The following is a 27,459-nucleotide window of genomic DNA, read 5'->3' on the forward strand; positions in this document are numbered from 1 at the left end:
GGCAGGGTTTAAAATTGTAAAAATGGAAAACCCGACCCCATTGTGCCCACTTCCATTTTTAACTGGCGACTAACCTGCTCTCCAGAGGCCGGTCCATCATTTAAATATTTTAATTAGGCTACAGCCTCAGATTTTTTCGGACTTTCAGGTTTAACTGCCGCGGGCCAGGTTTTTCAGGGCTTGGGAAAACCAGCAGCTGAAAGGAGGCGAGAAAGGCTGAATCCATGAGGTAAGTGCCTTTACAGCACAACTTGCCAGGAGGAGCAGGAGTGCTTCCCCCCGACCCCTCAAGCAAATCTGCTTCCCACTCCACGCGATTGGACCTCCGCGATCACCTCTCCGCTGATCTATCCACCACCCGTGATCTTCTCCCCGCCACCCCCTCCACCCCCGATGTCCCTCCGGCCCACGATCTCTCCCTCCCTCCTCTCCGTTCTTGGCTGCAGCCTGGTGCCACAGGCCTTCCCGCCCGACAGCCAGACAGCCTCTCGATCTGGCTGGTTGCCGGCCGGGAAACAGTCAAAAAATTTAATTCAGATCCTGCTGTTAAATACGGCAAGACCTCTGGGAAACCCCTATTTGTGGGTTTCCCGGGCGCTACATCTGTCCTCCCCCACCCCGCAAATATCGGAGCCTATGGCTCTTCCGCCAAAAGCTCCTCAATCCAATGGAGAGAATAGCACCCATGATAAGTAGATAGAGCTTATTGGGGCTAAGTAAGGCAAAAAAATGTGAGAAATAAGCAATCTGGAAGCTGGAAACTCGCCTGGCAATCCAATCAGCACAATGGCACACAGATCCTTTGATCCAATTACCTGCAGGTGAGTTCCCTTTTAAATACTGCTTCAGTGGCTCTGAGAGTTCACGCTGGGCCAGCAGGATTAAAATCGCCCCTTATGTTTCAGCATCCTGGAGGACTGCACTTCCATTGGTCACTGTATGCAGGTGACCTTCAGAGTGATGGTCTGCTAACATGCTAAATTAAATACTATTGTTATATTTATCACTTTAAATTCCCATTCTCTTGATTAATAGTTAAATTGATCCACAAATTCACATTTATTCTGAATTTCCTATTGATAATTAATAAATTTAGTGTTGAATTCAGGCACAAGTTCCCATCTATTTAGTGAATAAAATTTTAATTTTAATCTCCCAACTTTTGATGAGGTCCTAGGTTGTTCTGTGAAGCACAAAATTTGCATCAGACTCGTACAAAAGCAGTTCCCTGTACGAACTATTTTTTAACAGGACTAATGTAAACAACTGTTGTTAAATCTCCTGCTGGCTTGGTTCAATTGGTAGTATTCTTGTCTCTGAATCAAAGGTTGTGGGTTCAAGCCCACTTCAGGATTTGAACACATCCCCGAGATGCTCCAATGCAATACTGAAGGATTGCTGTATTGCAGGAGAAGGTGTCCTTCAGATGAGGATTTAAACTAAGGTCCCACGTGCCGATTCTAGTGGTTCAGGTTAATATTAAAGATCCCATGGCTGTTGCTATTCATAGAACAGCAAATGGTTTTCCTAGTATCCTGGCCAATACTCCTTCCTCATCTAACAGCACAGATTAACTGGTCATTCACCTCATTGTTTTTAGATCACGTTGTTTGTAAAATGGCTGCTGCATTTGCCGACACAACAACAATCACCATGCTTCAAAGCAATTCTTTGTAAAGGGCTTTGAGACAGTTTTGAAAATAGTGATAAGGCCTATTATATACACAAGCCTTTTTCTTTCTAGCGTCAGTGGACAAGAAAAGTCAGTATGTTTCATAGTTTGGCTCTTTAATGCTGCCTGTTACATGATCCAAATGAGAGGAACGCTGCTTATAAACCTTTGAAGCTTGAAGTCAGTTCGGGTCATCGTAACTTAAAACAAATAGCCTAGATTTGCCAATCGGTGTTATTTTAACATGGGCATTAACTAGTTTACTTTAATGGGTTGATGCCAGTATTAAAATAATGCTGATCAGAATATCTAGGTTAATGAGTTATGAAACAGAGGTGTAGTTTAAACACAGCTATAGGTGGTAAGGAAAACAAACAAGTGTTGGGCTACATTACAAAACGTTTAATATATAAATTGAAATAGGTTATTTTAAAATTGTATGTGGCCTAGGTGGGACCATATCTTTGTGAGCCTAGTTTTGATGCCCTCCTTCATATGGAATGTCATGTTATTGGAGAGGACTCAACAGAGGAATACAAGATTAAATACCAGCTCTTAGAGGAGTTAACTATAAAGAGTGATTGCATACCCTCGGACTTTTCTTTCCTGGGAAGACTTGATGGAAGTTTTTACCACTATGAATCGATTATCTAAGGTGGAAACAGCTAAGTTTTCTGGTGTACACAGAATTTCAGAACCAGAAACCATAGATTCAAGATAGGAAAACTAAAATAACTTGGCAATTCAGACAGAATTTTGTAATCAAGGGGTGACATACATATGGAATAGGATGAGGTGCAGGTGGTTGTACAGGACACTTTAGGAAGTTTGAAAAAGTTCCTAGCACCTGAAGGGTTTCATGGCTATAAATGATATAGAGACAACTCATGGGAAAGAGAGGGGTTAATCAGTCGGACTGGATACATGGACCAATGATTTTCCCCTGCCTAAAATGACTTACTGTGAGCTTGTAGTTTGATTGCTCAAAGCAGCAGTAGACTGTGATTCTACCCATAGTCAAGCAGTCGTGAAGTAAGTGCTTTTATTATCACATGTAGCCCGCTCTGCCATATCATTCAAAGTTTCAAAAAAAGTGAAAAACATTATAGTTAGAGCTGAAGGGAGCTTGCTCTGACATGATTCACAGCCTCTATCATACCTAGTGCCAGTAAAACAAGAAATGCTGGCAAACAGGCTGACCTTCATAGACTGGAATTCTCTGGCAAGTTATTTATTACTTCATCTGCCATATTCAGATGTACGTGACACTGCAATATTTCCAGTTAGCCCACTTTTGGTAAGAAACAATAATGTGACAAAATCAGACCTGCCCAGTCTCACGCATTTGGAATAAGGCTCACTCATTTTGGTTACAAATGTAAACAATCTTGTGCTATCTTTTTCGAAAAAAAAAGCTTCCAATGTTTTGATGGGTTTGTACTCTACTTAAATCTCACATAAAATTTCCCTGTGTTGATGCCTCTGGAAAAATTCAAAATTTACTAGGATCTAACGATGCATTTTTAAGTTTTTAAGTTACTAAGGTGACAAGTTAATCCTGCTTTAATTTCTACATGGTGTGTCAGGTCAATCAGTTTAATAATCATTTTTAACTGGTCTTTAATGGAACTCACTGAAATGATTAAAAAAGAGCCTGTCTCAGACTTCAATACTCAACTGTTTCTTCAACATTACACTACAGTGTATCCCTGCTGACCTTGGAACAGTGGCAGTATGTACTGGAAGTTTTCCAAGACTGGTCAGCACTACAGGATATTTAGGGCTAAAATTCCTCAAGCATTTGCGGCAGACTCTTGCTGTGACTTCAGCAGGAGTCCACTGAAATGGCCACAAACTCTGCCGGGATCAGAATATTCTGGATCCCGGCCTTACCTTGGGTCATCCACGGGGTTTTTTTTAATAAATCCCTTAAGCTCCTGTGCCAGGGGCTATTATTCATTTTCTATTTCACACCAGATCTAGCTAATTTGGATGGACAGAAGAAGCCTGACAGACTGAAAAACATCAAACCCCTTAAGTCGCAAGCAAATCTAGTCCAGAACAAATCTCTTTTCCCACCTCTCTTCATAGTTACACTACCACTTGACTATGTATTTTTTTTAATATTAGCAGATCTCCCTTGGCATTGCTTATGGTAAGTCAGAGGAAACACTGCTTTATAAGGACAAGCCCATGATACTGTGTAATGCACAAAGTATTATTCTGCTATTGAGATGGAGCTGTGTGTATTTTGGTTTGTCTCATTAACACTACAAGGTTTAATAATGTTAAATAAGCATATCTTGAGGTCAATGAGAGGCTCAGGACATGCTGAAGTCAATTAGAGGATCATTGTTTCTCTGTAGATTGGCAACTGCTTGTAAATTCTTGGTTCATCCCAAAGGTTAGAAGAAACTAACAGGAAATGACTTTCTTTTTAATGCTTTTTAAAAGTGAAACATAGAAATTTGCAATTGGACAAAATATAATGCCTTAAGCGTAATGGATGCATCTCAGAATTTTATATACACCAGAGGATATCTTGTGCTGTTGCTCACAAGTAGTCAGGAGCACAGTTGGGAGGTTTTATCTACCAGATTGGCCTCTCCTTTTAAGACCACTTCTCAAGTATGTCTGATGGAAATCCAGGAAATAATAGCTACTTGTAAGTGAAATCAAATGGATGTCAGTAAATTGATTGTAAATTGCAGGCCGCAAGTCAATGCTTGAATTATACTTTTAAGATTATTTTGCATCTGCAATAAAGTGTGACACTTTGAAGTGCACTGACTGCAGTATAACACACATATGCCAGATGCAAGACTTTTACATATAACAATCAATAGAAAGGTACTAGCAAATCTCTTGTGGCATTGCTCACAACGAGTCGGAGAATACGCTGTTTTATGATGAGGAAAGTGTTACAGGAACTAGGTGTGACACAGAAAATACATATTATACACAAGACTCACACATGCACGCACACACACTTCATTTGAAAGTAAAATTGGGCGGGGTGTAAAATGGACGGCCAACCTAATCCTGTCAGTTTTCTACCAGGCGGGTTACCTTAAAATTACCTCCATAATTTCCCTCAATTTCCTGCCGTTTTGCTTTTTTAGCCAACGAAACAGGATGGGCAGGATTGTGGACTTCTCAAAAATGTCAGAAATGCAGCTCTATGTTCAACCTTCAGAAAGTGCACTTTCTGTAAGGAGAGACAATACAAGGTCAGTTTTTGTCCACTGCAGAAAAGGTCCCTTTCATGGGATGCGCCTTCGAATGGTGCAGTCAAGAATGAAGTAAAAAGCATCACGTACGCAGTGGGGATGGGGCAACTGGAGTGGCAGGCAACCACATCAAAATAAATGGAGGCTTCAGCCCACCAAGCTTTGGTAACAGTTTACTGGAATTGGCATTAAATGGGGGCAGGCGGTGTGCTGAAAACAAATGGGGAAGGAATAAAATCAGAAGTTTTGAAGAACTAATCAATATCAAATAAAACATTATTAACAGTTGGACTAAGCTATAATAGAACGTTATTCTATACCCTAGTCTGGGTTCAATCAAAATGTTATAAGTAGGTCATTTGACATTTTTTAGTCTGTAAATACTTGAAGATAAAGCTGCAACAAATGGCAAAAGAGCTGTTGATTGAGGAGGTTTTGTGATCATTCCCAACAGTCAAAAAAGCAGATCGGATATAATCGAGTGACAATATCAATTTCCATTCCTGAATTTGCAAGAAAAGACTGAAACCATGTGGAACAGGGTGGCACTGTGGTTTGGCACACAGTCTTTTCACTTCTGGATGCTGGCTTTGAATCCACCCAGAACGGTGGGAGGAAACTTTCCTCTCTCTGTTGGCTGTAATAGCCCTGTGTGAAATACGTTTGTGTCGTGCTAACCCATTTCCTAGTGGGTGTGAACTCTCAGTACAAAAAAGGCCTCAACATGACAAAATAGGTTGAAATTCCTCTATTTTTTAATGAGCTGGTTAGCATTTTTTTTGCAAATTCTTATTAGTGTTATTTTAAAAAGTTGTTAACTGCTCGTATGTCAAACGGATTAACGAATTAGTTAAAATATATCACACAGGACTTTGGCACAAACACGTTAAGCAATGTGCTAAGAATTGTATATAAAGGAATTTCTACTCCTAATTTGTCAATCTCACTCAGAGGGGTTTGTGTGGTAAATAGGAATATTCATACTGGTGCAGCAAGGGCTACACTGCTGAGGTTGGAGTTAAGGCACATTGATGAGACAGCATAAAAGGAGCTTTACTCCTGCATCCAATCCATGCCACACGAGTGCTTGATGTGGAAAGTGGTAAAAATATTCCTTTCTCAACAATTTCATCTTTCCCTTTGACTTTGATGACTACAAGAATAAAAATTACCTATATATACACAAAAAAATTAAAAAGCCTCTAAAATTATTAATAAAGCTTGCACATTGCTTCTATAAATTTGGCCAATGTTTTTATTTTTTAGCACATAATGAAAAAGAATCATAAACTGGGAATAAACATACAGATTTTTACTTTTAACAGGATTGATAGCCAGCATGTAAACTTGACTTGATGTCAAAAAGTATGCATCATCAAACTATTTGCATGTATCAATGTGTCAGAGAACTGTCAAATACCTCCCCGACTCAGGATTTGAAAACTCACTAATAACTCTGACATCAATGTTTCCACAATATATGTTCATCAAAGCCAGATACATTTTGTCTGGCAATATCATATAAATAGCTCAGCTACAGCATGGATCAGATAGGATCCTTGGATGCTGATGCTATACTTGTCTGCTTGACTTGCAAGAGACAACATAAATAATTCTACATCACTATCACCAACCAGGTTCTACTCACTGCACACAAAGCATTCTGCTTTCCTCTTAAATTCAGAGCACACACGTGCAAACATGTGTCTAGGGTTTTAAAGTAAGTAGGTCAGGAAATTGCAGATGCTTTAGCCATAAACTTCCAAAGCTCCCTTGATTCAGGAATTGTCCCTTTAGATTGGAAAGTTGCAAATGTAGCTCCATTATTTAAGAAAGGTGTGAATGAGAAACCAGGAAATTATAGAACTGTTACACTAACATCTGTTATGGGGAAATTATTGGAATCTATAATTAAGGACAGTGTAACTGAGCACTTAGAGAAATTTGAACTGATTAGGGAGAGACAACATGGATTTGTAAAGGGTAGGACAAGTCTAACGAACTTAATTAAGTTTTTGAGGCAGTAACTAAAGTAGTAGAGAGGGGAATGTCTATGGATGTAGTTTATATGGACTTACATGAAGCATTCGATAAGGTTCCATGTAAAAGACCGTTTGCTAAAATTAAAGCTCTTGAAATTTAAAGCAAATTATTGACCCGGTTAGGCGTTAGAAGACAGAGAGTAGGGATAATGGGTATGTACTTGAATTGGAAGGAAGTGACTAGTGGTGTCCCACAAGGGTCTGTGCTGGGGCTTCAACTATTCACTATATTTATTAATGATTTAGATAACACAATAGAGAGCCATATATCCAAGTTTGCTGATGACACAAAGATCGGTGGCATAGTAAATAGTGTTGACGGTAGCATAAAATTACAAAGAGACAATGATAGATTAAATGAGTGGGCAAAATTGTGGCAGATGGATTTCACCACAGGTAAGTGTGAGGTTATCCATTTTGGACCAAAAAAGGATAGATCCGAGTATGTTTTAAGTGGTGAAAAACTAGAAACAGTGGAGTTCCAAAGAGATTTAGGAGTCCATGTACACCAATCACTAAAATGTAGTGACCAGTACAAAAAATAATTAAGAAGACTAATGGAATGTTAGCCTTCATATCTAGGTGGCTAGAATATAAAGGGGAGGAAATGTTGCTACGGCTAGACAAAGCCCTGGTTAGACCATATCTGGAGTACTGTGTACAGTTCTGGGTACTGCACCGTAGAAAGGATAGATTGGCCTTGGTTGGAGTGTAGCGCAAATTCACCAGAATGTTACCAGGGCTCCAAGGGTTAAATTATGAGGAGAGATTACATAAAGTAGGCTTGTATTCCCTGGACTATAGAAGGTCAGGAAGTGATTTGATTGAGGTTTTTAGGATTTTGAGAGGAATTGACAGGGTTGAGAGAGATAAACTTTTCTCGCTGATGGGCGTCTAGGACAAGGGGACATAATCTTAAAATAAGAGCCAGGCCACTTAGAAGAGAAGTTAGGAAACACTCTTCACACAAAGGGTGGTAGAAGTGTGAAACTCTCTCTCACAAAATGCAGTCGATGCTAGCTCAAGTAATAATTTGAAATCTAAGACTGATAGATTTTTGCTAGCCAAGGGTATTAAGGGATATGGAGCCAAGGCAGGTAAATGGAGTTAGGATACAGATCAGCCATAATCTCATTAAATGGTGGAACTGGCTCGAGGGGCTGGATGGCCTACTCCTGTTTCTATGTAATACATCAAGCATCATACAAGCATATTTGCACATACAGTGATGCCATAAGCATTACAGGAAAACAAAGCACCCAGCGATAAGTAAAAGAAAGAAACAATACCACCATATCACATCCCAAAATGTTTTACAACCAATTAATTACTTTTTGGAAGTGCTGTCACTGTTGTTATGGAGGCAAACACAACAGCTACTTTGTGCACAGCAAAAAGGAAATGAGATGAATGACCAAATAACTTGCCTACTTCAATGTAACAAAATGTCCCAAAGCACTCTACATTTGGGGTTCAGGCCTGAGTATGAGCACAAGGCAAATTAGGGGTTACTTCAAAGAAGTAAGTTTTAAGCAAGCTTTTGAGGGTAAGGAAAGATGTAGCAAGGTGCAAGGGTTTAGGGAGAGAGTCTGAGGCCAAGATTGGTAAAGCTTCTGCCATCAATGATAGACAATAGGGAAGAAGGAGGGAAAGCACAGTGGACCAGAGCTGAAAGATGGAGGGTGTGAGCAGGGATGTTGGTTGAAGAGATTTGCAGAGGTAGGGATGCATGATCTATGTAGAGATTTGTAAACAAGGAATTTGAAGTTGACATGATGTTGGACAGGGAGCCAGTGGAGTTCAACAGGGACAGGGTTGACAGGTAAGCAGGACCATGTGCAAGATAGGATGTGCATTGTAAAATTCAGGATGAGTTGAAGTTCATGCAGTGGAGCTTGGGAGGTTGCTGAGGACATGGAATAGTCTGAAGGTAGCAAAGGCATCATGTATGTTTCAAAAGCGGTGGGGTGAGATAGGGAAGGAGATGGGTGATATTTTGAAGGAGGGCATGGACATGAAATGAATGTGGGGTTTGAAACTCAGCACTGAACAGAATACTGAAATTGCACATCATTGGGTTGAACTTTAGCGGCCGAGCTTACCTGGCTACACACGTTATTTCTGCCTATCAATGTGAGTCTGCCGGCACTTTACATAGCACTTTTTAAGTAACATTTAGTTAGAAGCTGTTCCTTCTCATCTATCCAGGCATGATTTGAACACAGGTAACACCCACCACCCAGTATCATTATTCCCTTTCTTTTCGGTGAACCCACATCATACGCAGAAAGTTTTAATAACATGCTGCCAAATCTATGCCAATTTTGGGAATATTTTCACATGATATAACATCCAGAAAAATGAATGAGAGTAAATTCCCAATGTTGAATACAGCAAATTCACGTTCTATAAATATAAGGGCCAATTCCATGCTCCTTGCTCCCAGTGGGGCGAGCATGCTGGGAAATCGCAGGCACGTGGGCCATGATTTTCCATCCTAAAACAAAAGAACAACTTTTTAAACATTAATATCTGAATAACCTAAACAATATATTGTTTTTATATTTTATGTTTGAACACAAATTTACCACCGTAGACTTCAATGGGCTAATGGTATCCAGGAAACAATAACAAGCCAGTTTTTCAGCATTTCTAATGCTCCTTAATTGTTTCAAAACAGTTGAGTTTTCAGATCCAAATTTTCTTGTTGTTTCTGGCATGTTTGGGACAGGTAGGACCTAGCTGAGGCATAAATGGGGGCAGGACCCGATTATGCCAGGTTCAGTCCCCATTTTCCCCCTGTCAAAATTCCTAGTCCATTTATGGGCAAGCGCATGGTACGTCTGCCACAAGTAGGCAGGTGCATGCAAACAGAGGAATGATATATGAAGTAATTCCTGTATTTGTGTCCTTAGTAACCCTGAGTGCCAGGGATGCCTGTACGAGCTACTGTAGTATGAAAATCAGCCCACTGAATAAAGGAAGCAAAGTTTTCTCATCAATTTCATCAGACCAGCCCACTAATGCCTTGGCCAGCCCGCCCTCTGAATTTCCTGAGGCGGACGTCCTAGTTGTAGGTTTAATGGGGCAGGCATCCTTTCAATACATTCAAATGCTGCTGACTCCAGGATTTGAGAAGGGGTCAGGGGCACATCCATAAGGTGGGCAAAATTCTGCCCTGTGCCAGATCCACCCCCAAAAGACCTCTTAAGGAAATTCAGAGCCCTTATCTACTGTGTTGGAAAAGACAAAAGCTGAGCACCTGCATCTCAATTTGACATTTTAAACAGCAAGTACATAAATAGTGTACCAATTATCAATCTGCGTGAATGGTCTCTTTGTAGAGGATTACTTAGGTATGGTACAGTATGTGCTAGGGATTAATGCAAATCTAGTCCCTAAATCCAAGTTTATATGTACTTGGCTGGTTTTGCTGGGTGTGAGCTCAATTTGGCTTGGCTTACTGTCTATGAAATATTGCTGTTTTCTTCAAAGGCTACATTGGACTTAGAAGTGTAACTGAATAGGTTTTTTATTTTTTTATTGAACTGAAGTAGCTTAGATTTAATCCAGAATCAGAGAGGGCATTTTCTTAAGTTTATGGCCACAGAAACTTGCAGCAAACACATTTCATTCAACCTTCATTGTATTTTGTTTTAAATCTTCATATGCAAATATCTGCAAGATTAAAAAAAACTCTCCCTTTAAAAAAAAGTAATTTTGCCTCTCCTTTGCTTCTCTCATCACATACCGCTCCTTGGCCAAGAGGGCTGAAAGGTGACCAGCTCCCATACCAATCCACAGTTCTATTCACGAGTGAGTCAGTAGTGATTGGAAAAGGTCCACTTTGTGTGGAAGCATTTTTCTTCTGGTTGGTGTGTTCTTTTGACAGCATGCCTGAGATTGTGAACTCACTGCATTTTACATATTATAATGAAGTGCCCATCCTCTTGAATGAATCATAAAATATAACATGAAAAGTCAAGAGCCAATGTTCAGAAGCATTATAATGGCTCAGTGGCACAGTACATTGGTACACAAATGCACCATGCCACAGTGTTGCTAGACATGGGTTCCTGTCAATGATTCTCTATATGTCAAGTTCACAACCTCACCATGGCCAACAATGGGTGGCACCAAGTGCCTATCAACAAGAAGGGATCAAAGTCAGACCCAAGTAAATGCAAGCCAGGATCTCTACTGGCAAAAGTATTAAAAGCTCATGGAAACCATGGTGAATGAGAAGCTTTTACAACATCTCAATCATTGTAACCTACTATCTGGTTGATAATTTAACTTTAGAGTAAAGCAGTTGACTCCTGGTGCCCTCATCCTCAAGATCCAAAAATGGAGTGATTCTCTTGTTGTCCAGTATGAAATGAGTGCAGTAGCCTTTGACATTGTTCGACCATCGATAGGGTATGGCATCCCTCCCTCACTGAGAAGATGGCCTCATGTGGTATATCTGGTGAGCTGCTTAACTGGATACAAATCTTCCTCAGAAGATGCAAACACCAGGTCATGGTTATTGGATGCTCATCTTCTTATCTCAACACCTACGCAGGGGTCCCTCAGGCAAGTGTGCTTGGCCCCACTCTATTTCTTGTCTTCATCAGTGACCTGGTGGATGTCATCAAAAGTGATGTTCTCTTTGCTGATGACACAACCCTCTACAGAGTGGTTAACTCCCCATCTGAAAGACAAGCAGCGACTGAATCACTGCAGGAATAGACAGAATTGGACAGTGGGCGGACAAACGGTGTGTTACCTTCAACGCTGAGAAGATCAAGTCAATGACTCTGTCAAGAAAGCTTAACTGTAGCCCACCCACCTCTACTCTACAACTGTAAACTCTCTGTATCTCCTTGGTTTTGCAATCATATCTGATCTATACTGGGGAAAGCAAGTGGTGAAGATGGGTGAGAAAGCTTGCATACTGGGGATCCTCAAGAAAGCTCAGCCCTATTTGTCACCATCAACAATTTCAATGTTCTACAAAGCCCATATCTGCCGAGTGATGGAACATTATTGCCCCATTTGGGAGGCTGCAGGCAAAATGTATCGCCTGTTCCTGGACTTAGTCCAGTCCAAAGCCATGCAGACCAGGGGATAGGATGAGAATGGCTTACTCCACACCAGAGTCCACCCTCCACAAAATTAGAAGGATGTGGCCAGACTGTCAGTCCTCTACAAGATTATGACCAGCCTAGACCCACAAGAGTTGAGAGCTCAAGCCAAAACTCAACGTTTAAGCCAGGAGCACAAGATCTGCTGCATTTGCACCTCAATATTCTGTATCAATTCAAAAACTTTGCACAGAATACCAGCGGTGAAGCTTAACACACCGGTTCTCCTGCCTCTCCAGACAGAGTGGTCATCTAGAGCTCCATCCCTTGTATGCAGAACTTCAAATGCAAAAATAACCATCACTTCTTGAACCAGGGTTGTATTAGATTATCGGAAATTTCTGATTTTGCCATTGGTACCGCAGTACAATTTTTCCATACCTTTTAGTACTCTGAGAAACCACCAGGGTCAAATTCATGAGACATCTGTCCTTGTCGCAGCTGCACCTATTTTTGTGTCACCCAATGTACATAGAAAAAATTGAAGGATAGATAACTCTCCAGAGGGACTGGAGAAAATCAGAGGGCGAGTTGTCCAGGTCCACTCTCCTGCATATCCCAGTGGTTCTCATGGGGAGGAAGGAAGGAAACATTTCCAGTGTTAACATACCTTAAAGAAGCAGGGGTAGAAATTTGCCTCGGGTGGTAGCGCAAAACAGATGATATTTCATCGGGCACATGTTATACGCTCACCTGATATTCAGTTTCATTGAAGTCAATGGAACTGAATATAGCGCTGAGCGTTTAACAGGTGGCCGATGAAACACCGCCTGTTTTCCACTACCGCTCGAGGCAAATTTCTACCCCGTAGTGTGCTTTAATTTGGGTTTACATTACGATGATTTTAAACAAAGATGAATGCAATTGTTATCCTGGAACCAGGACTGCATACTCCATGCCAACAATAATGAGAAAGAGGAGGGATAATGCACCAATGTCGCAGAGAATGTCATTCGTGACTTTGGTTAGGGCTGTTTTGGTGCTGTGGGAGGGGCGGAAACTCGACTGGAAGGATTGAAACAGGAAGTTGAGGGAGTAACTCTTTCAAAAGTGAGCTGGATTAACTCATGATCAAATTGCCCATAGGACATAAAGGTTCTCTGTTTCTGGAGTGTGTGGGTAGGAAAGGAAAATGTGTGTGGAGGGAAACAAATAAGGATTGAAAAATGGAGATATTGGGATGGATGAAATATTGCTTGGTATCCTTTGAGGATCAGGGAGTATTTCTGCAAATTAAGGAGATCAAATTAAGGAGATTAAATTAATGGGATAGGGCCCATGATTTGGTAGATTATGCATGATCTTTGGTAGGAGTGAATTTATTTGGCTAAACAGGCTTTCTTCACTGCTTTCTTATAATCTTACTTCTACTTTTAGCCCATCCATGTTGTGACATAAAATGTGATTTTTTTTCCAGTGTACAAAAAGTGAAGTTCATTCAAATGGAGATCTAGGAGCTAGAAATTCAGGCTACTTCATCGGAAGAAGCAAGTATGATATTCTTCCAAACTTGGCCCTTCTCATTAAGCTATTAAGAAATAACATTTGTGATTTTAATAAATTTATAGACAAATCAGGAGATACAAGTACATTTTTAAAACTTTGTATTTGTTAGGGATTAACTGACACTTTGGTGATTTTAATTAAGACATAATAGGGCTGAATTCCTGACTAAGTGCTCCTGGTGAGGAGTAATGTTAGTGGGGAGAACTGGTTGAGAAATTGCAGGCTGCAAACTGTACTTTTTTGTCCATTTAAATGAATAGACCGAAAATCGAGGTCTGCAGTCCTGCAACCTCGCAGGGAGTGCCCAATCAGGGAATCAATGCTAATGCTCCTTCAAATATCTAATTGCAATAAGTAGCGACAAAGCTGTACCTAAAGGTGATGAAAAGCTGATACTGGCAAAAAATAAATCACCATGAGAAGATAACCCTGATATTACTTGTGGTTGTTTTTAGCCATTTTGATCATGTATGGGTTAAGAGCCATGCCCACATTTTTTGTGAAAAACTATTGTTAATGGTTTACATCACTAGCTGAAGCCCATAGATAATGAAACTCTCTCTGCTGGAATGGAGTTTTTGGCAACCAAAGCTAATACAGCTAACTGATTCAAATCACGTTACATTAAAAAGATGATGCTTTTAGTATTCGTGATTGGACCGGGCAGGGATAGTTCTTTTCTTATTTTCAGAAATTTTCTGCTGATTGGTCATTATTGTGCACCACCAGTAAGAGTGGCATAAAAAAAATTATGTTTTGTAAACATCCATTCTCACAGTAACAAAGGATTGCAATGTGGCACCAACGTGTACTGATATTAATCTAAGGTTGCTGACACTGGAAATATAGCACACCTTCCCCTGGAGTAACACATGATTCAATACCAATTAATTCTTTTTTGACAACTGGGGATGTGTTATGCAAAGTTAAAGGACAAGGAAATCCAAGGGTAAGTACTAGCAATGGTAAGCATTAACCCCTTGGTGTGACTTAGGCTATATATTTCATCAGCAAAATAGTAAAGCAGACATGATTGGGTGACACCAGGCAAGGAAGATCACCTTAGTGCATGTTCACTTCCTATGATTGGTTTCACAGTTTGTTTATGGAAACTTATTATTATTTTAGCAAAAACTCAGTGGTTATTGAGAAGAATTTTAAAAAAAGAGATGATACATACACACTGACACCAAAGAATGGTATAAACAAGCAGCCTGGGCAGTGGGAAGAGCTGCAGCAAGTTACAAAGGATCAGATGCATTTCTTCCAATAACTATAATTATACGTTTTTTTGCTTGGGATGACTAAACTGTTGTTCAAAATGATCCCCAAGGTTGTAAAGCACAGCACTGTGTTCTACAGGGGAGAAACACCCAGGTACTAGAAATGGTGATTCGCAGAAAAGGATAACATGTCCCCATAAACAATGTAAAAGGTGCCCCTCTAGAGAGACAGATTACACAGTCGTACAATGTCTACTGACAAAATGTTTTCCCTTGTAGGTATTTTTAAATACTTTAACAAGGTTGGCTTGGCTTAGTTCTCTCATATCTTTTAGTCATGTCATATCAACTTAACCATACCAAAACTCTAGAACTTTTCCTGGTTATTACCCATTTTAACATTTACAAATGGTACGCAGTTCATTTCAGATGCTATTTTGAAAGCTGAACCTGGTCTTTTTCTTTTATCTCCTACAGAACCTTTATGGAACAGACTTATAGATGATTTATAAGTGAAATTATCACATTTCTGTTCTGCATTATTTAAGAAATTACAGAGAACTCATTTAGATACTCTGTAACCTAAGTTTCCTTTCTGTTTTGCAACACTATGACACTGGATGAATTAGATGAGATCTCAGCTCTTACTTCTCCTGTTTCAGCTTGCATGCTCTGTGGTATTTGATCCTAGCCTCATGAACAAAGGGCAGAAATTATTTGGATCAGTTTAAATCAAAAATCACTGATATGCACTGGCTGCCTTTAAAGTAACATCAGTAAGTAGGATTTTTATTTTTTATTCGGCTCAGAATTGATTAAAATTTGCAGCCGCGAAATATATGAGATTTTTAAATCACTTACTATAAGTCTGTTTCAAAAGGGAACACAGACTAGTGATAACAATCCAGTGATGAAATATGAATCTCTAATTTCATACAAAGTTTGATCTCAATCTATTTCAGCAGCATTCCGCAGCTTTATCAGATCTTAGCTTCTCTCACCGATAACATTTGAACTGCTATAACATCATCTTTTAAAGGGAAAGTGTATACTAATGAATTGTTATTTAATCATAAAGGGAGATATTAGCATATTTTCTATTGTCTCTCAGTCGCTCTCCATCACCCTTATAGAAGTGGTGGTAACAGCATGACAGAAGACTTTCAAAGTGTGTAGAACTCCTTTGATATGACATTATGAATGAAAACAGGTGATGTTATTCATGATGTCATGGAGGAGAAATCCATGATGCCTCAGAAGGAAAGCTCTACTCAGAACATCTGTTTCTAACCAGCAGATATAAACATAAACACAGAAGACTGAAAGACACGGGTAAACGTACAGATACTTGCGTTTAAAACATTTCTGATTACAGGATAATTCAGCAATTCAACAGACAAGACTATTCATTGATGGAAAATCTTTGGGGGAAAGTGAGGTGGTTATGTGAAGATCTGCATCAGGAATGCTGAAAATGAAAATTAAACCCTATATGTTCTCTTTAATACACACCCTTCAGTTTATTAACTGTGTAAGATGATATTGGTTGAGAATTCCAGTCAGTGTTGCAAAACAGCATATTTTGGAATGGAAAATATTGGGACCATTATGAGATTACAACATTTGCTTTTGGGTTGAAAAATAGGAACAAAAAATATTTATTTTTCCTTTATGTGATGATATGCTATTTTGCAAAGAAGGTATGCAACCTCTTCACATTTTTTTTCCCTTTACAAGATCCCCTTGGGATCATGCAACTCTGTGGCCAAGGAGAGAGACACCTAGGGGGGAATTTTAGCCCCCCAGGATGGGCGGGAGAGGGGCAGGATGGGGGTTAAAATTTCAAAAATCGGAAATCCGACCCCAACCCACCTCCAACTTCCGGTTTTAATGGAGGTGGGCGACTAACCTGCTTGCCAGAGGTGAGTCCCTAACTTAAATATTTTAGTGAGGCTGCAAGCCTCAAATTTTACCACAGTTTTAAATTTAAATTTCCGATCATCTTCCCCGCCTTTCCGATCTCCCCCCCCCAGCCTTTCCGATCTCCCCCCCCCCAGCCTTTCCGATCTCCCCCCGCCTTTCCAATCGTTCCCCCCACCTTTCCGATCATCCCTCCGCCATTCCGATCTCCCCCCCGCCTTTCCGATCTCCCCCCCGGCCTTTCCGATCTCCCTCCCTGCCTTTCTGATCTCCCCCCCACCCACCATTCCGATCTCCCCCCCATCTTTCCAATTTTCCCCCAACCCTGCCTTTCTGATCTCTCCCCCACCCCACATTTCCGACCTCCTCCCTGCCTTTCCGATCTCCTCCCCGTCTTTCCAATCTCCCCTCCACCTTTCCGATCTCCCCCCAACTTTCCAATCTCCCCTCCCGCCTTTCCGATCTCCCCCCAACCCTGCCTTTCCGATCTTCCCCCACCTTTCCAATCTCCTCCCAGTAAATATCGGGGCCCTCATCTATGTTTAGCACCTCCCAATACACTGTGGCTGAGGCAGTGAATTCAGCAATGTGTGGGCTCCATCCTACATCCCTTCACTCCATTGACCATGTCATTTTGTTTTTAATAGGAATGATTGTTTCCTGCCTGTGATTCCCCACAGGGAGGGAGAGGAAAGCTTGCATGTGTCATTAGGCAGCCAGTGAATCAATATATGGTATTTCTGCAAAGGGAGAGAGGGAGGTCGATTCACTGTGCTCATCTCCTAACAACCAGATACAGATGATACTGGCAAGACGAACAGGACACTTGCCCTCCCTGTCTGTTGGGCAATAGTTGTGGGCAGCGGGACCTAAAAAAGGTAGAAAAAATTAATACCACTTGTGCTTTCAATTTTTGGCATTTGAGAATAGCTATCCTAATGGCAATTGTTGAGACATTCTGTAAGCTCTCCCCCAATGATTCATTATTATATGGTGGATAGAAAACTATTATGAAAATCATTCGCACTAACCTTTGCTGTCCTGCCGTGCTCCAGACAGGTCTGAAGATCAAGTTTATCATTACACATGGCAACCAGTGGTCTACAAGAAAAAGAAGAGTTAATCAGTCTGGCACTATCAGAATTAAACTTGATTACATTGTACAGATGGACATTAACTCTAAACACAATTCAGTACCTTCCTGCCTTCACAAGCCAAGAGTTTGTAACTGGGCAAGAACAAAGCTTCTTATCGACCTTAATTCCTCTTCAACAAACTCTTTTAGCCCTCTTTATAAGCTTCAATTGTATGTCTCCTAGATGACACAATATTATGTGCTATCTTGTGTTTTTATATAATTAATAAAACTTCATATTTATATGGTGCTTATCAATGAAAAATTAAATACAGAAAATAAAAATTTTAAGATCACCCAAGAAAAACAGAAACCTCAAGAGATGTGGTTAATAATAGTGGCATTCTGCTTTAATGGCCACTCATTCCTGGTCATCTTAGGACTTGAAATTACAGAAATCTCACTACAACTGATTTCTACATCGTGAAGGTGTTGGAGCCCATGTGAAAGTACTGATGCATCTGCCTCATTGGCCAAGATGTAGCTGGACAACCCTAAAACCCCAATTAAATTAGGAGTATAGATTTGGACAGGTTCCTAGCTGCGTATTTACTTTTGAAAGCAATTCAGTGACTGATAACAAGAGATGACTTATGAAGTTTCTTAAAATCTAATAAAGATTCTGACTCAGTTGGTTCAAGCAGCGAGTAGCTGCGCCAAGGTCCCAGGTTCAATCCCTGCTTCATGCTGAGTTAGCTCCTCCCATCAGGGACATGACAATTGGCCTCAGTGTCACCAGGTTAGGGACCTTATCTAGTGACCTCTTAATAAAATGGATGTAGGATGAGGATGGAGATCAGACTTGGCTGTGTTGCTTCCTTGGTTGAAAGATGCTGACACCCATTGTCTACATTCATACTAGAAGAATGATTTCTTGGGTGATATACCAGAGGGCATTTCGCACTGCAGAACTGTATCCCAGCAAGGAGTCAATGCCTTCAGGAGAGGCATAGGGAGAGGAGAAAATTGGTAAAAGGGATAGAAATAAAAAATCTTGTAAAGCATTTTAAATTATGAGCTGGTGACTTATTTCATGTGGGCATGTGCATCAGCATATCCAAACATAAATTGTTTTTTACTGTGTTCTATAACCAGCAGCAAAACGTCTTTTCTTTGAAGTAGATAGATAATCCTACTGAGCACATTTAACCATTCACCATTCGATGAATGCTGTATTTTACATTTCATACCAATTTCTAATAATTTCCTCTTGGAACTACCAGATCATAAAGATAAGCACAGATGAGGAAGGCTATTTGATCATCTAGCTGATCCTTCCATGGAATCTAACAGTATCCACGACCACCCTCCCCCGCCCCCCCCCCCCCCCACCCCCCTCCATCTTAACCAAGATCTGACACTTTTGATTCCAGTCTCATTCTAACTACTTTTAAAAAAATGTTTAATTGGTTCAATTCCAGACTTGGGTTCAGCTTGAACCAGATGAAAAGCTGTCTTTCCCAGCTCTATTAATACCAGCATCTGACTAGATGAAGTCACCTACTAAAAGAGCTATTCTATTCAGTTAAGACCTAATTATTTTATTTTTAAATACAATTGCATCTTTTACCTCAGAAATTTTACATTTTTAGTGCAGCACATTTCCCTAGCCTCCATCATTGTCAAAGGTCAGGTAAAGGATAGATTAAATTAGAAGTGAGATTTTTGCATGAATTCAGAATTTGCATGGATCCCTCCCTGACTGACTTAGATTATCCAAATCCCAAATCCATAAAAATACGTTGCTGGTGTATAAGGAATCAGTGATGAAAGCTGCTAAATGTGGCACTGTAGACACACGTAGACCACGAGAAAAGTCAAATGCCCAAGATACTCATACGTACTAAGTGGGACAAGATGCACAAAGATCACAATAATAGATATTTGCTCCTACCTGCCAAACTACTTCTCCCTGTTGGGTATGTCTTCTACCCAGTGAGTTGACAACCCCATGAAGTGTGTAAACATTTGGCTCTTTACTAACAAACTGGTAATGTAAAATGCGCTTATTGGTAAAAAAATGGCAAATTGTCCAATTGAGAATCCCTCTTTTTCAAGTTATTTTCTTTGGATTCTCCTTTCTAAGGATCTTCACTGCCAAAGAGGGCGGATGCTCCCTGGCTTCTGCAAAGGCTGCCCTGAATCGGCCACTAGGAGGTGCATGACAGATGTTAGCTTGCTCGTTTTAGTCAGAAATAGTGGTTGTTAAAACTGTCAACCGGCAGCAATTTCAAAATACTATCTGGGCTGGTTAACAAGAGGCCAGGTGGCAATGCTAAGAACAGCCCAGTTTGGTTCTCTCTTTGACCTTCTCTCCATCCCAATGGGGAAATGCCCGATCTCTCCTTCCCGCTTCTCCAGAGCAAAATAGCTGGATCAGGAATGCAGCACTTGGAAGAGCACAGGCATAAACATGTATCCTAACAATTCACCGTGGTGTGCCATCCAGCTGTTGTGTGACATTTCCTAAAAGGAAGAGCAACATGTGGATCCAAACCAGACAAAAATTCAGGTTAGATTTCTTGGAATGAAATTCAAAGGCCCCGATATTTACGAGGAGGCAGGGAGGGTGCGGGGAGAGGCCGAAAACGTCCGAAGAACCCGGCAAGGCTGGAGACGCGGTGGTCCTGCCGAGCTTAACGGCAGGACCTCATTATCAGATTTTTGTTCCGTTTCTCACCTGGCAGCCATCCAAATTGACAGCCTAGCTGGCAGCCGGGAGGGAAAACCAGTGGCAGGAGGCCACAGTCATGGACCCTTGGGGATGGTCCCTTGCAAACAGGAGGAGGGATGGCAATCAGGGCTTGGGGGGGGGAGGGGGTGGGGGGTGGGGGAGGAGGGGCGGAGAGATCGACCATCGGGGCTGGAGGGAGAGATCGGCCATCGGGGCTGGAGGGAGAGATCGGCCATCGGGGATGGAGGGAGAAATCGGCCATCGGGGATGGAGGGAGAGATCGGCCATCGGGGATGGAGGGAGAGATCGGCCATCGGGGATGGAGGGAGAGATCGGCCATCGGGGCTGGAGGGAGAGATCGGCCATCGGGGCTGGAGGGGGAGATCGGCCATCGGGGCTGGAGGGGGAGATCGGCCATCGGGGCTGGAGGGAGAGATCGGCCATCGGGGCTGGAGCGGGAGATCGGCCATCGGGGCTGGAGGGAGAGAGGCTGCGACTGGCATAGGGAAGGCCAAAGGCTCCCTTGTGGGCCGGTGGGCTGCTCCTCCTGGTCCACAAGGAGTGCTGAAAGGGGCACCTACCTTGTGAAGCTGGTGGCTCCCGCCTCCCTTTCACTGCCGGGTTTCCTGACACCCGGGAAACCCGCGCAGCAGTAGTGAATTTTAAATCGTATTTGGGAGCCCTATTTAAATATGTTAATGAAGTTTCCCACCTCTCCATGGCGAGACACCCGGACACCACAACATCCCCTGTCGTAAAAAAGGTGGCAGGCGCGTGTGCTGCATTTTGGGGACACGTTCCCCATATTTAAGTCGTTAACCCCCCCCTACCCACCATGGGGGGGTTAATATCAATGCCAAAGTGTCCCAATTTCGATTGATTTGGATTGGGAAAGCAATTCAGACCTCATCCCTAATGCAGTGATCAGTCTATTATATTTGTTCCCATGCAAGGCCAGGACAGAGGAACATAGGAACAGTGTTACAAACTGGATAGCCAGGTGGTGAAGAATACTAGAGCCTAGTCTTCAGTTGCTTCAAGCCTTTATTCACATTACCACCCCACACACTAAATCAGCTCTCTTATAAATGGATACGAGAGAGTTCCCAATTGATACGCATCACCTCAATACAATTAACACTAATTGATATAAATCACATGGATACAATTAACAAACAGGAGTAGGACATTTAGCCCCTCGAGCCTGTTCCGCCATTCAATGAGATCGTGGCTGATCTGTGACCTAACTCCATATACCCGCCTTAGCCCCCTATCCCTTAATACCTTTGGTTAACAAAAATCTATCAATCTCAGATTCAAAATTAACAATTGAGCTAGCATCAACTGTCGTTTGCAGAAGAGAGTTCCAAACTTTAACCACCCTTTGCGTGTAGAAGTGTTTCCTAACTTCACTCCTGAAAGTCTTTGCGAATGGAAATCCGTTTCCAGTGGTGTGACACAGGGCTCAGTGTTGGGTCCCTTGCTGTTTGTGGCATATATTAATGATTTGGATTTGAATGTAGGGGGCATGATTGGCAAATTTGCAGATGACACAAAAATTGGCCGTGTAGTTGATAGTGAAGAGGATAGCTGTAGACTCCAAGAAGATATGAATGGGTTGGTGGAGTGGGTGGAAAAGTGGCAAATGGAGTTCAACCCGGAGAAGTGTGAGGTAATGCACTTAGGGAGGGAAAAGAGTAAAAGGGAATACACAGTAAATGGGCGTATATTGAGAGAGGTAGAGGAAGTGAGAGACCTTGGAGTGCATGTGCACAGGTCTCTGAAGGTGGCAGTACAGGTAGATAAGGTTGTGAAGAAGGCATACGGAATGCTCTCCGTTATTAGCCGAGGTATAGAATACAAGAGCAGGGATATAATGATGGAACTGTATAAAACGCTGGTAAGGCCACAGCTGGAGTATTGTGCGCAGTTCTGGTCACCACATTACAGGAAGGACGTAATTGCTCTGGAGAGAGTGCAGAGAAGATTTACAAGAATGTTGCCAGGGCTTGAAAATTGCAGCTACGAGGAGAGATTGGATAGGCTGGGGTTGGTTTCCTTGGAGCAGAGGAGGCTGAGGGAAGACTTGATTGAGTTGTACAAAATTATGAGCGGCCTAGATAGAGTAGACAGGAAGTACCTGTTTCCCCTCGTGGAGAGTTCAAGAACTAGAGGACATAGATTTAAGCTGATTGGCGGAAGGATTAGAGGGGGCATAAGGAAACCAGAGGGTGGTGGGTGTATGGAATTCACTGCCCGAATTGGCGGTAGAGGCAGGGACCCTCAACTCTTTTAAAAAGTACCTGGACCTGCACCTAAAGTGCTATAAGCTTCAGGGCTATGGACTGGGTGCTGGAAGGTGGGATTAGAATGGGCACCTGGTTGTTCTTCGAGCCGGTGCGGACACGATGGGCCGAATGGCCCCCTTCTGTGCTGTATCTTTTCTATGGTTCTACGGTTCCATCAAAGTCCTGGTTCTTATTTTTAGGCTATGTCCCCTGGTCTTAGACTCGCCAACCAGCGGAAATAGTTTCTCTCTATCTACCCTATCAGTTCCCCTTAATATCTTGAAAACTTCAATCAAATCACCCCTTAATCTTCTAAATTCTAGGGAATACAACTCTAGTTTGTGTAATCTCTCCTCGTAATTTAACACTTGGAGTTCAGGTATCATTCTAGTATACTATGCACTCCCTCCAAGGCCAATATATCCTTCCTAAGCTGCGGTGCCCAGAACTGAACACAGTACTCCAGGTGTGGTCTAACCAGGGTTTTGTATAGCTGCAGCATAACTTCTACCCCTTTGTACTCTAGTCCTCTAGATACAAAGGCCAGCATTCCATTAGCCTTTTTGATTATTTTCTGTACCCGTCCATGACATTTTAATAATCTATGAACATGGACCCCTAAGTCTCTTTGGACTGCCACTGTTTTGAGCTGTTCACCATTTAGAAAGTATTCTGATCTATCCTTTTTACATCCAAAGTGGATGACCTCACATTTGCCTACATTGAAACCCATTTGCCACAATTTTGCCCATTCACTCAATCTAATAATATCTCGCTATAATTTTACTCTTTCATCTACACTGCTTATGATGCTGCCTATCTTTGTGTCATCGGCAAACTTGGATATGTGGCTCTCTATCCTGTCATCTAAGTCATTAATAAATACAGTGAATAGTTGAGGCCCCAACACAGATCCCTGTGGGACACCACGAGTTACATCCTGCCAATTTGAGTACCTGCCTATTATTCCTACTCTCTGTCACCTGCCGCTCAGCCAATTTCCTAACCAGGTCAATAATTTGCCCTCAATTCCATGAGCTTCAACTTTAGCTAACAGTCTCTTATGAGGGACTTTACCCAATGTCTTCTGGAGACAGGATAAACTGTCACTTAGAAAGGCACGGACTAATCAAAGACAGTCAGCATGGATTTGTTAAGGGGAGGTTGTGTCTGACTAACTTGATTAAATTTTTCGATGAGGTGACAAGGAGGATCGATGAGGGTGGCGCAATTGATGTAGTCTCCATGGATTTTAGCAAGGCTTTTGACAAGGTCCCACATGGCAGATTGGTCAAAAAAGAAAAGGCCCATGGGATCCAAGGGAATGTGGCAAATTGGATCCAAAATTGGCTCAGTGGCAGGAAGCGAAGGGTAGTGGTCGACGAGTGTTTTTGCGACTGGAAGGCTGTTTCCAGTGGGGTGCTGCAGGGCTCGGTACTAGGTCCTTTGCTTTTTGTGGTATACATTAACGATTTGGACTTAAACATAGGGGGCATGATTAAGAAATCTGCAGATGACACAAGATAGGCCATGTGGTTGATAGTGAGCAGGAAAGCTATAGACTGCAGGAAGATATCAATTGACCGGTCAGATGCGCAGAAAAGTGTCAAATAGATTTCAATCCAGAGACGTGTGAGGTAATGTATTTGGGGAGAGCAAACAAGGCAAGGGAATATACAATAAATGGGAGGATAGTGAGAGGTGTAGAGGAACAGAGGGACCTTGGAGTGCATGTCCACAGATCCCTGAAGAAAGCAGGACAGGTAGATAAGGTGGTTAAGAAGGCATATGGAATACTTTCCTTTATTAGCTGAGGCATAGAATATAAAAGCAGGGATGTTATGCTGGAACTGTTTAAAATACTAGTTAGGCTACAGCTTGAGTACTGTGCACAGTTCTGGTCACCACATTACAGGAAGGATGTAATTGCATTAGAAAGGGTGCAGAGGAGATTTACGAGGATGTTGCCAGGATTGGAGAATTTTAGCCATGACGACAGATTGGTTAGACTGGGGTTGTTTTCCTTGGAACAGAGGAGGCTGAGGGGTGATTTGATTGAGGTGTACAAAATTATGAGGGACCTAGATAGGGTGGATAAGAAGGACCTATTTCCCTTGGCGGAGGGGTCAATAACCAGGGAGCATAGATTTAAAGTGATTGGTTGAAGAATTAGAGCGGAAATGAGAATACTTTTTCACTCAGAGGGTAGTGGGGGTCTGGAACTCACTGCCTGAGAGGGTGGTAGAGGCAGAAACCCTCAACACATTAAAAACATACCTGGATGTGCACCTGAAGAGCCGTGACTTGCAGGGCTATGGACCAAATGTGGAAAAATGGGATTAGGCTGGGTGGCCCGTTTCTCAGCCAGCGCGGACACGATGGGCCGAATGGCCTCCTTCTGTGCCGTAAATTTTCTATGATTCTATGAAGTCCATATTAACAACATCCATAGATGTTCCCCTGTCCGCTACTTCAGTCGCCTCTTCATAAAATTCAATCAGGTTCGACAGGCATGACCTACCCTTTACAAATCCACGCTGGCTCTCTCTGATCAGCTGAAAATTTTCAAGTTGCTCAGTCGCTCTCTCCTTAATTATAGACTTTAGTAATTTCCCAACAGATATTAGATGAACTGGTCTTCAATTCCCTGGTTTCCCTCTCTCACTTTTCTTAAATAGCAAAGTTACGTGTGCAATTTTCCAATCTAAAGGAACGGTTCCTGAAATCAAGAGAACTTTGGAAGATTATAGTTAGGGCTTCTGCAGTGTTCTCACCTACTTCCTTTAAATATCCTGGGATGGAAACCATCTGGTCCTGGGAATTTGTCATTCTTTAGTGCCATTATTTTCTTCATTACTGTTAATTTGCTTACATTAATTATGGTGAGTCCCTGTTCCTGATACAAAAATTACTAGTGGTAATGGAAACATCCAGCTAATCGGGCTCAGACGTGAGGAATGGTTGTCACCATCAATGCTTCCTGACACTGGTCAACAAGAGGAGCATCTTTTGGGACAGGAGGAATTTTGCCTTCCTGAGATAGATTATTCCACCACTATGCAGCTCTCCCTGCAGCAAACTTATCAAGGACCAGAAAAATGTTCCCATAGTGTGTAGGGGCTATAGGCAGTAAATTTAGAATTATACAGACCCATTCTCAGTGCTGCTTCCCCACCACAGCCCCCCACTGCCCACCACCACCACACACTTATACCTGTTGGTCCATACACTTCTAGAGAGGTCCTAACATTTTAAAAAATAAATTGATTTTAACCCTTTTATTAATTTCACAATTGATTTTAATCTAAAATTAGGAAATATAATTGACATTTGTGTTTATCCACATTCAGCTTGCTAATCAGATCATAATTTCTCTAAAAATAATCAACGTCCCCCTGTTTTAGGGTTACTCTCCTGACATTCACAGAGACCTTATCGTGTTCACAGAAGACCTCCTCTTCCCTTAGAGGCATTCATGCTTTCTAACAACCCAGTTTACAGCAGCACTCTCCCTAACTGATATTCTTCTCACTTCTGGTCCTGGCCACAGCTCCCAACTGATGCAGCTACATCACTACAGAGGAAGACTGTGTGCTGCAGGTGGTTTTTCTTGATCTATCATTAGGCCATTAGGAGATAGAAGAGCAGTGATCTCTCCAGCCAGATCCCTTAGGGCAGTAAGTTGGCCCTTGTAGCACGAGCTTGGGCTACAATGCTTAATTTGCTACGCCAGAAGACAAAAAAAATGTACATTTACAGTGCATAAACCTGACTTATGGTGCTGACAATGAGTGGTGCTATTTGATAGTTGAGTGCTCTGCATGGGAGTCCAAAGTCTCTTACTAGAACTACCCGGGTCACTGCTACTTCTTTGAAACTTATTAACATGAAACGCACATGGTTAAGACATCAAATCTAGTGATCAGCATTTTAAAGTTGAACATATATAATTTCAACATGTGAAAAGAAAAAGATATGCGCCTGAAATGAAACCATTAGATAATTAGCATATATAACAGAGGCATTAAACCATTATTTTGAACAGGTCAATTTAAATAGTGGTGAGTGGAATTTCAGATGAATACATTAAACAATCACATGCTCGTGTCCCATGGCATCATTTCATGACCAATGAGCTTATTCTTAATATAAAATTGCCACCCAACATGGAAATCAACCACGCATACTCCTAAACATAAACCTCGAAACAACTGCCTACATGAGTGAACCTCACACGAAAACATACTTACTATTTGATAGCAGGGGATCAAACACCCAACCTTACCGAAACACCGCCTCCATATTTAAAAAAAAGTTTGTTGCATTTTTCAGTTATCTGCCTTATCAAACTAGTTTGTGCTGCAAAAAGCTTATGGTTGGTAAGCAAATTCTGACATAGATCAATGATGGAGTTTTCTGGGATTTTCGGACACACAAATTAGATTTCTGGATGGCAAAAGTCAATATATTCACAGTAGTTAGCTGCCAAGACTAAAATTAAGGTCCATAGGAGAATGACCCAGCAGACAGAACATGAATTGTTATGAAACCTGTATATTTATAATCTGATGAATTGTTAAAAGCACTTCATCCCAAAAATGTGCCAATTCAGGACACTCAGAAGTAGGTTGTGTTCAATAATA

At 41.6% G+C, this 27,459-nt stretch overlaps 1 protein-coding gene across 17 annotated transcripts in view; it reads right to left on the bottom strand.

Moving 5' to 3' along the window:
- The window catches only part of dnmt3ab (DNA (cytosine-5-)-methyltransferase 3 alpha b), a 495,665-nt gene that overhangs the window by 11,401 nt on the left and 456,805 nt on the right, over positions 1 to 27,459 (bottom strand). For 14 of the 17 annotated variants that reach the window (XM_067984389.1, XM_067984385.1, XM_067984397.1 and 11 more), the window contains one exon: positions 17,751 to 17,820. In XM_067984389.1, the coding sequence (XP_067840490.1) occupies positions 17,751 to 17,820 (70 nt within the window). Of the gene's footprint in view, positions 1 to 6,134; positions 11,638 to 17,750; positions 17,821 to 27,459 lie in introns of those variants that run through there. The other 3 variants (XM_067984394.1, XM_067984393.1, XM_067984396.1) reach the window with 2 other exon arrangements.

This window comes from Heptranchias perlo, chromosome 5, assembly GCF_035084215.1.
Source record: "Heptranchias perlo isolate sHepPer1 chromosome 5, sHepPer1.hap1, whole genome shotgun sequence".
Classification (NCBI taxonomy): domain Eukaryota; kingdom Metazoa; phylum Chordata; class Chondrichthyes; order Hexanchiformes; family Hexanchidae; genus Heptranchias; species Heptranchias perlo.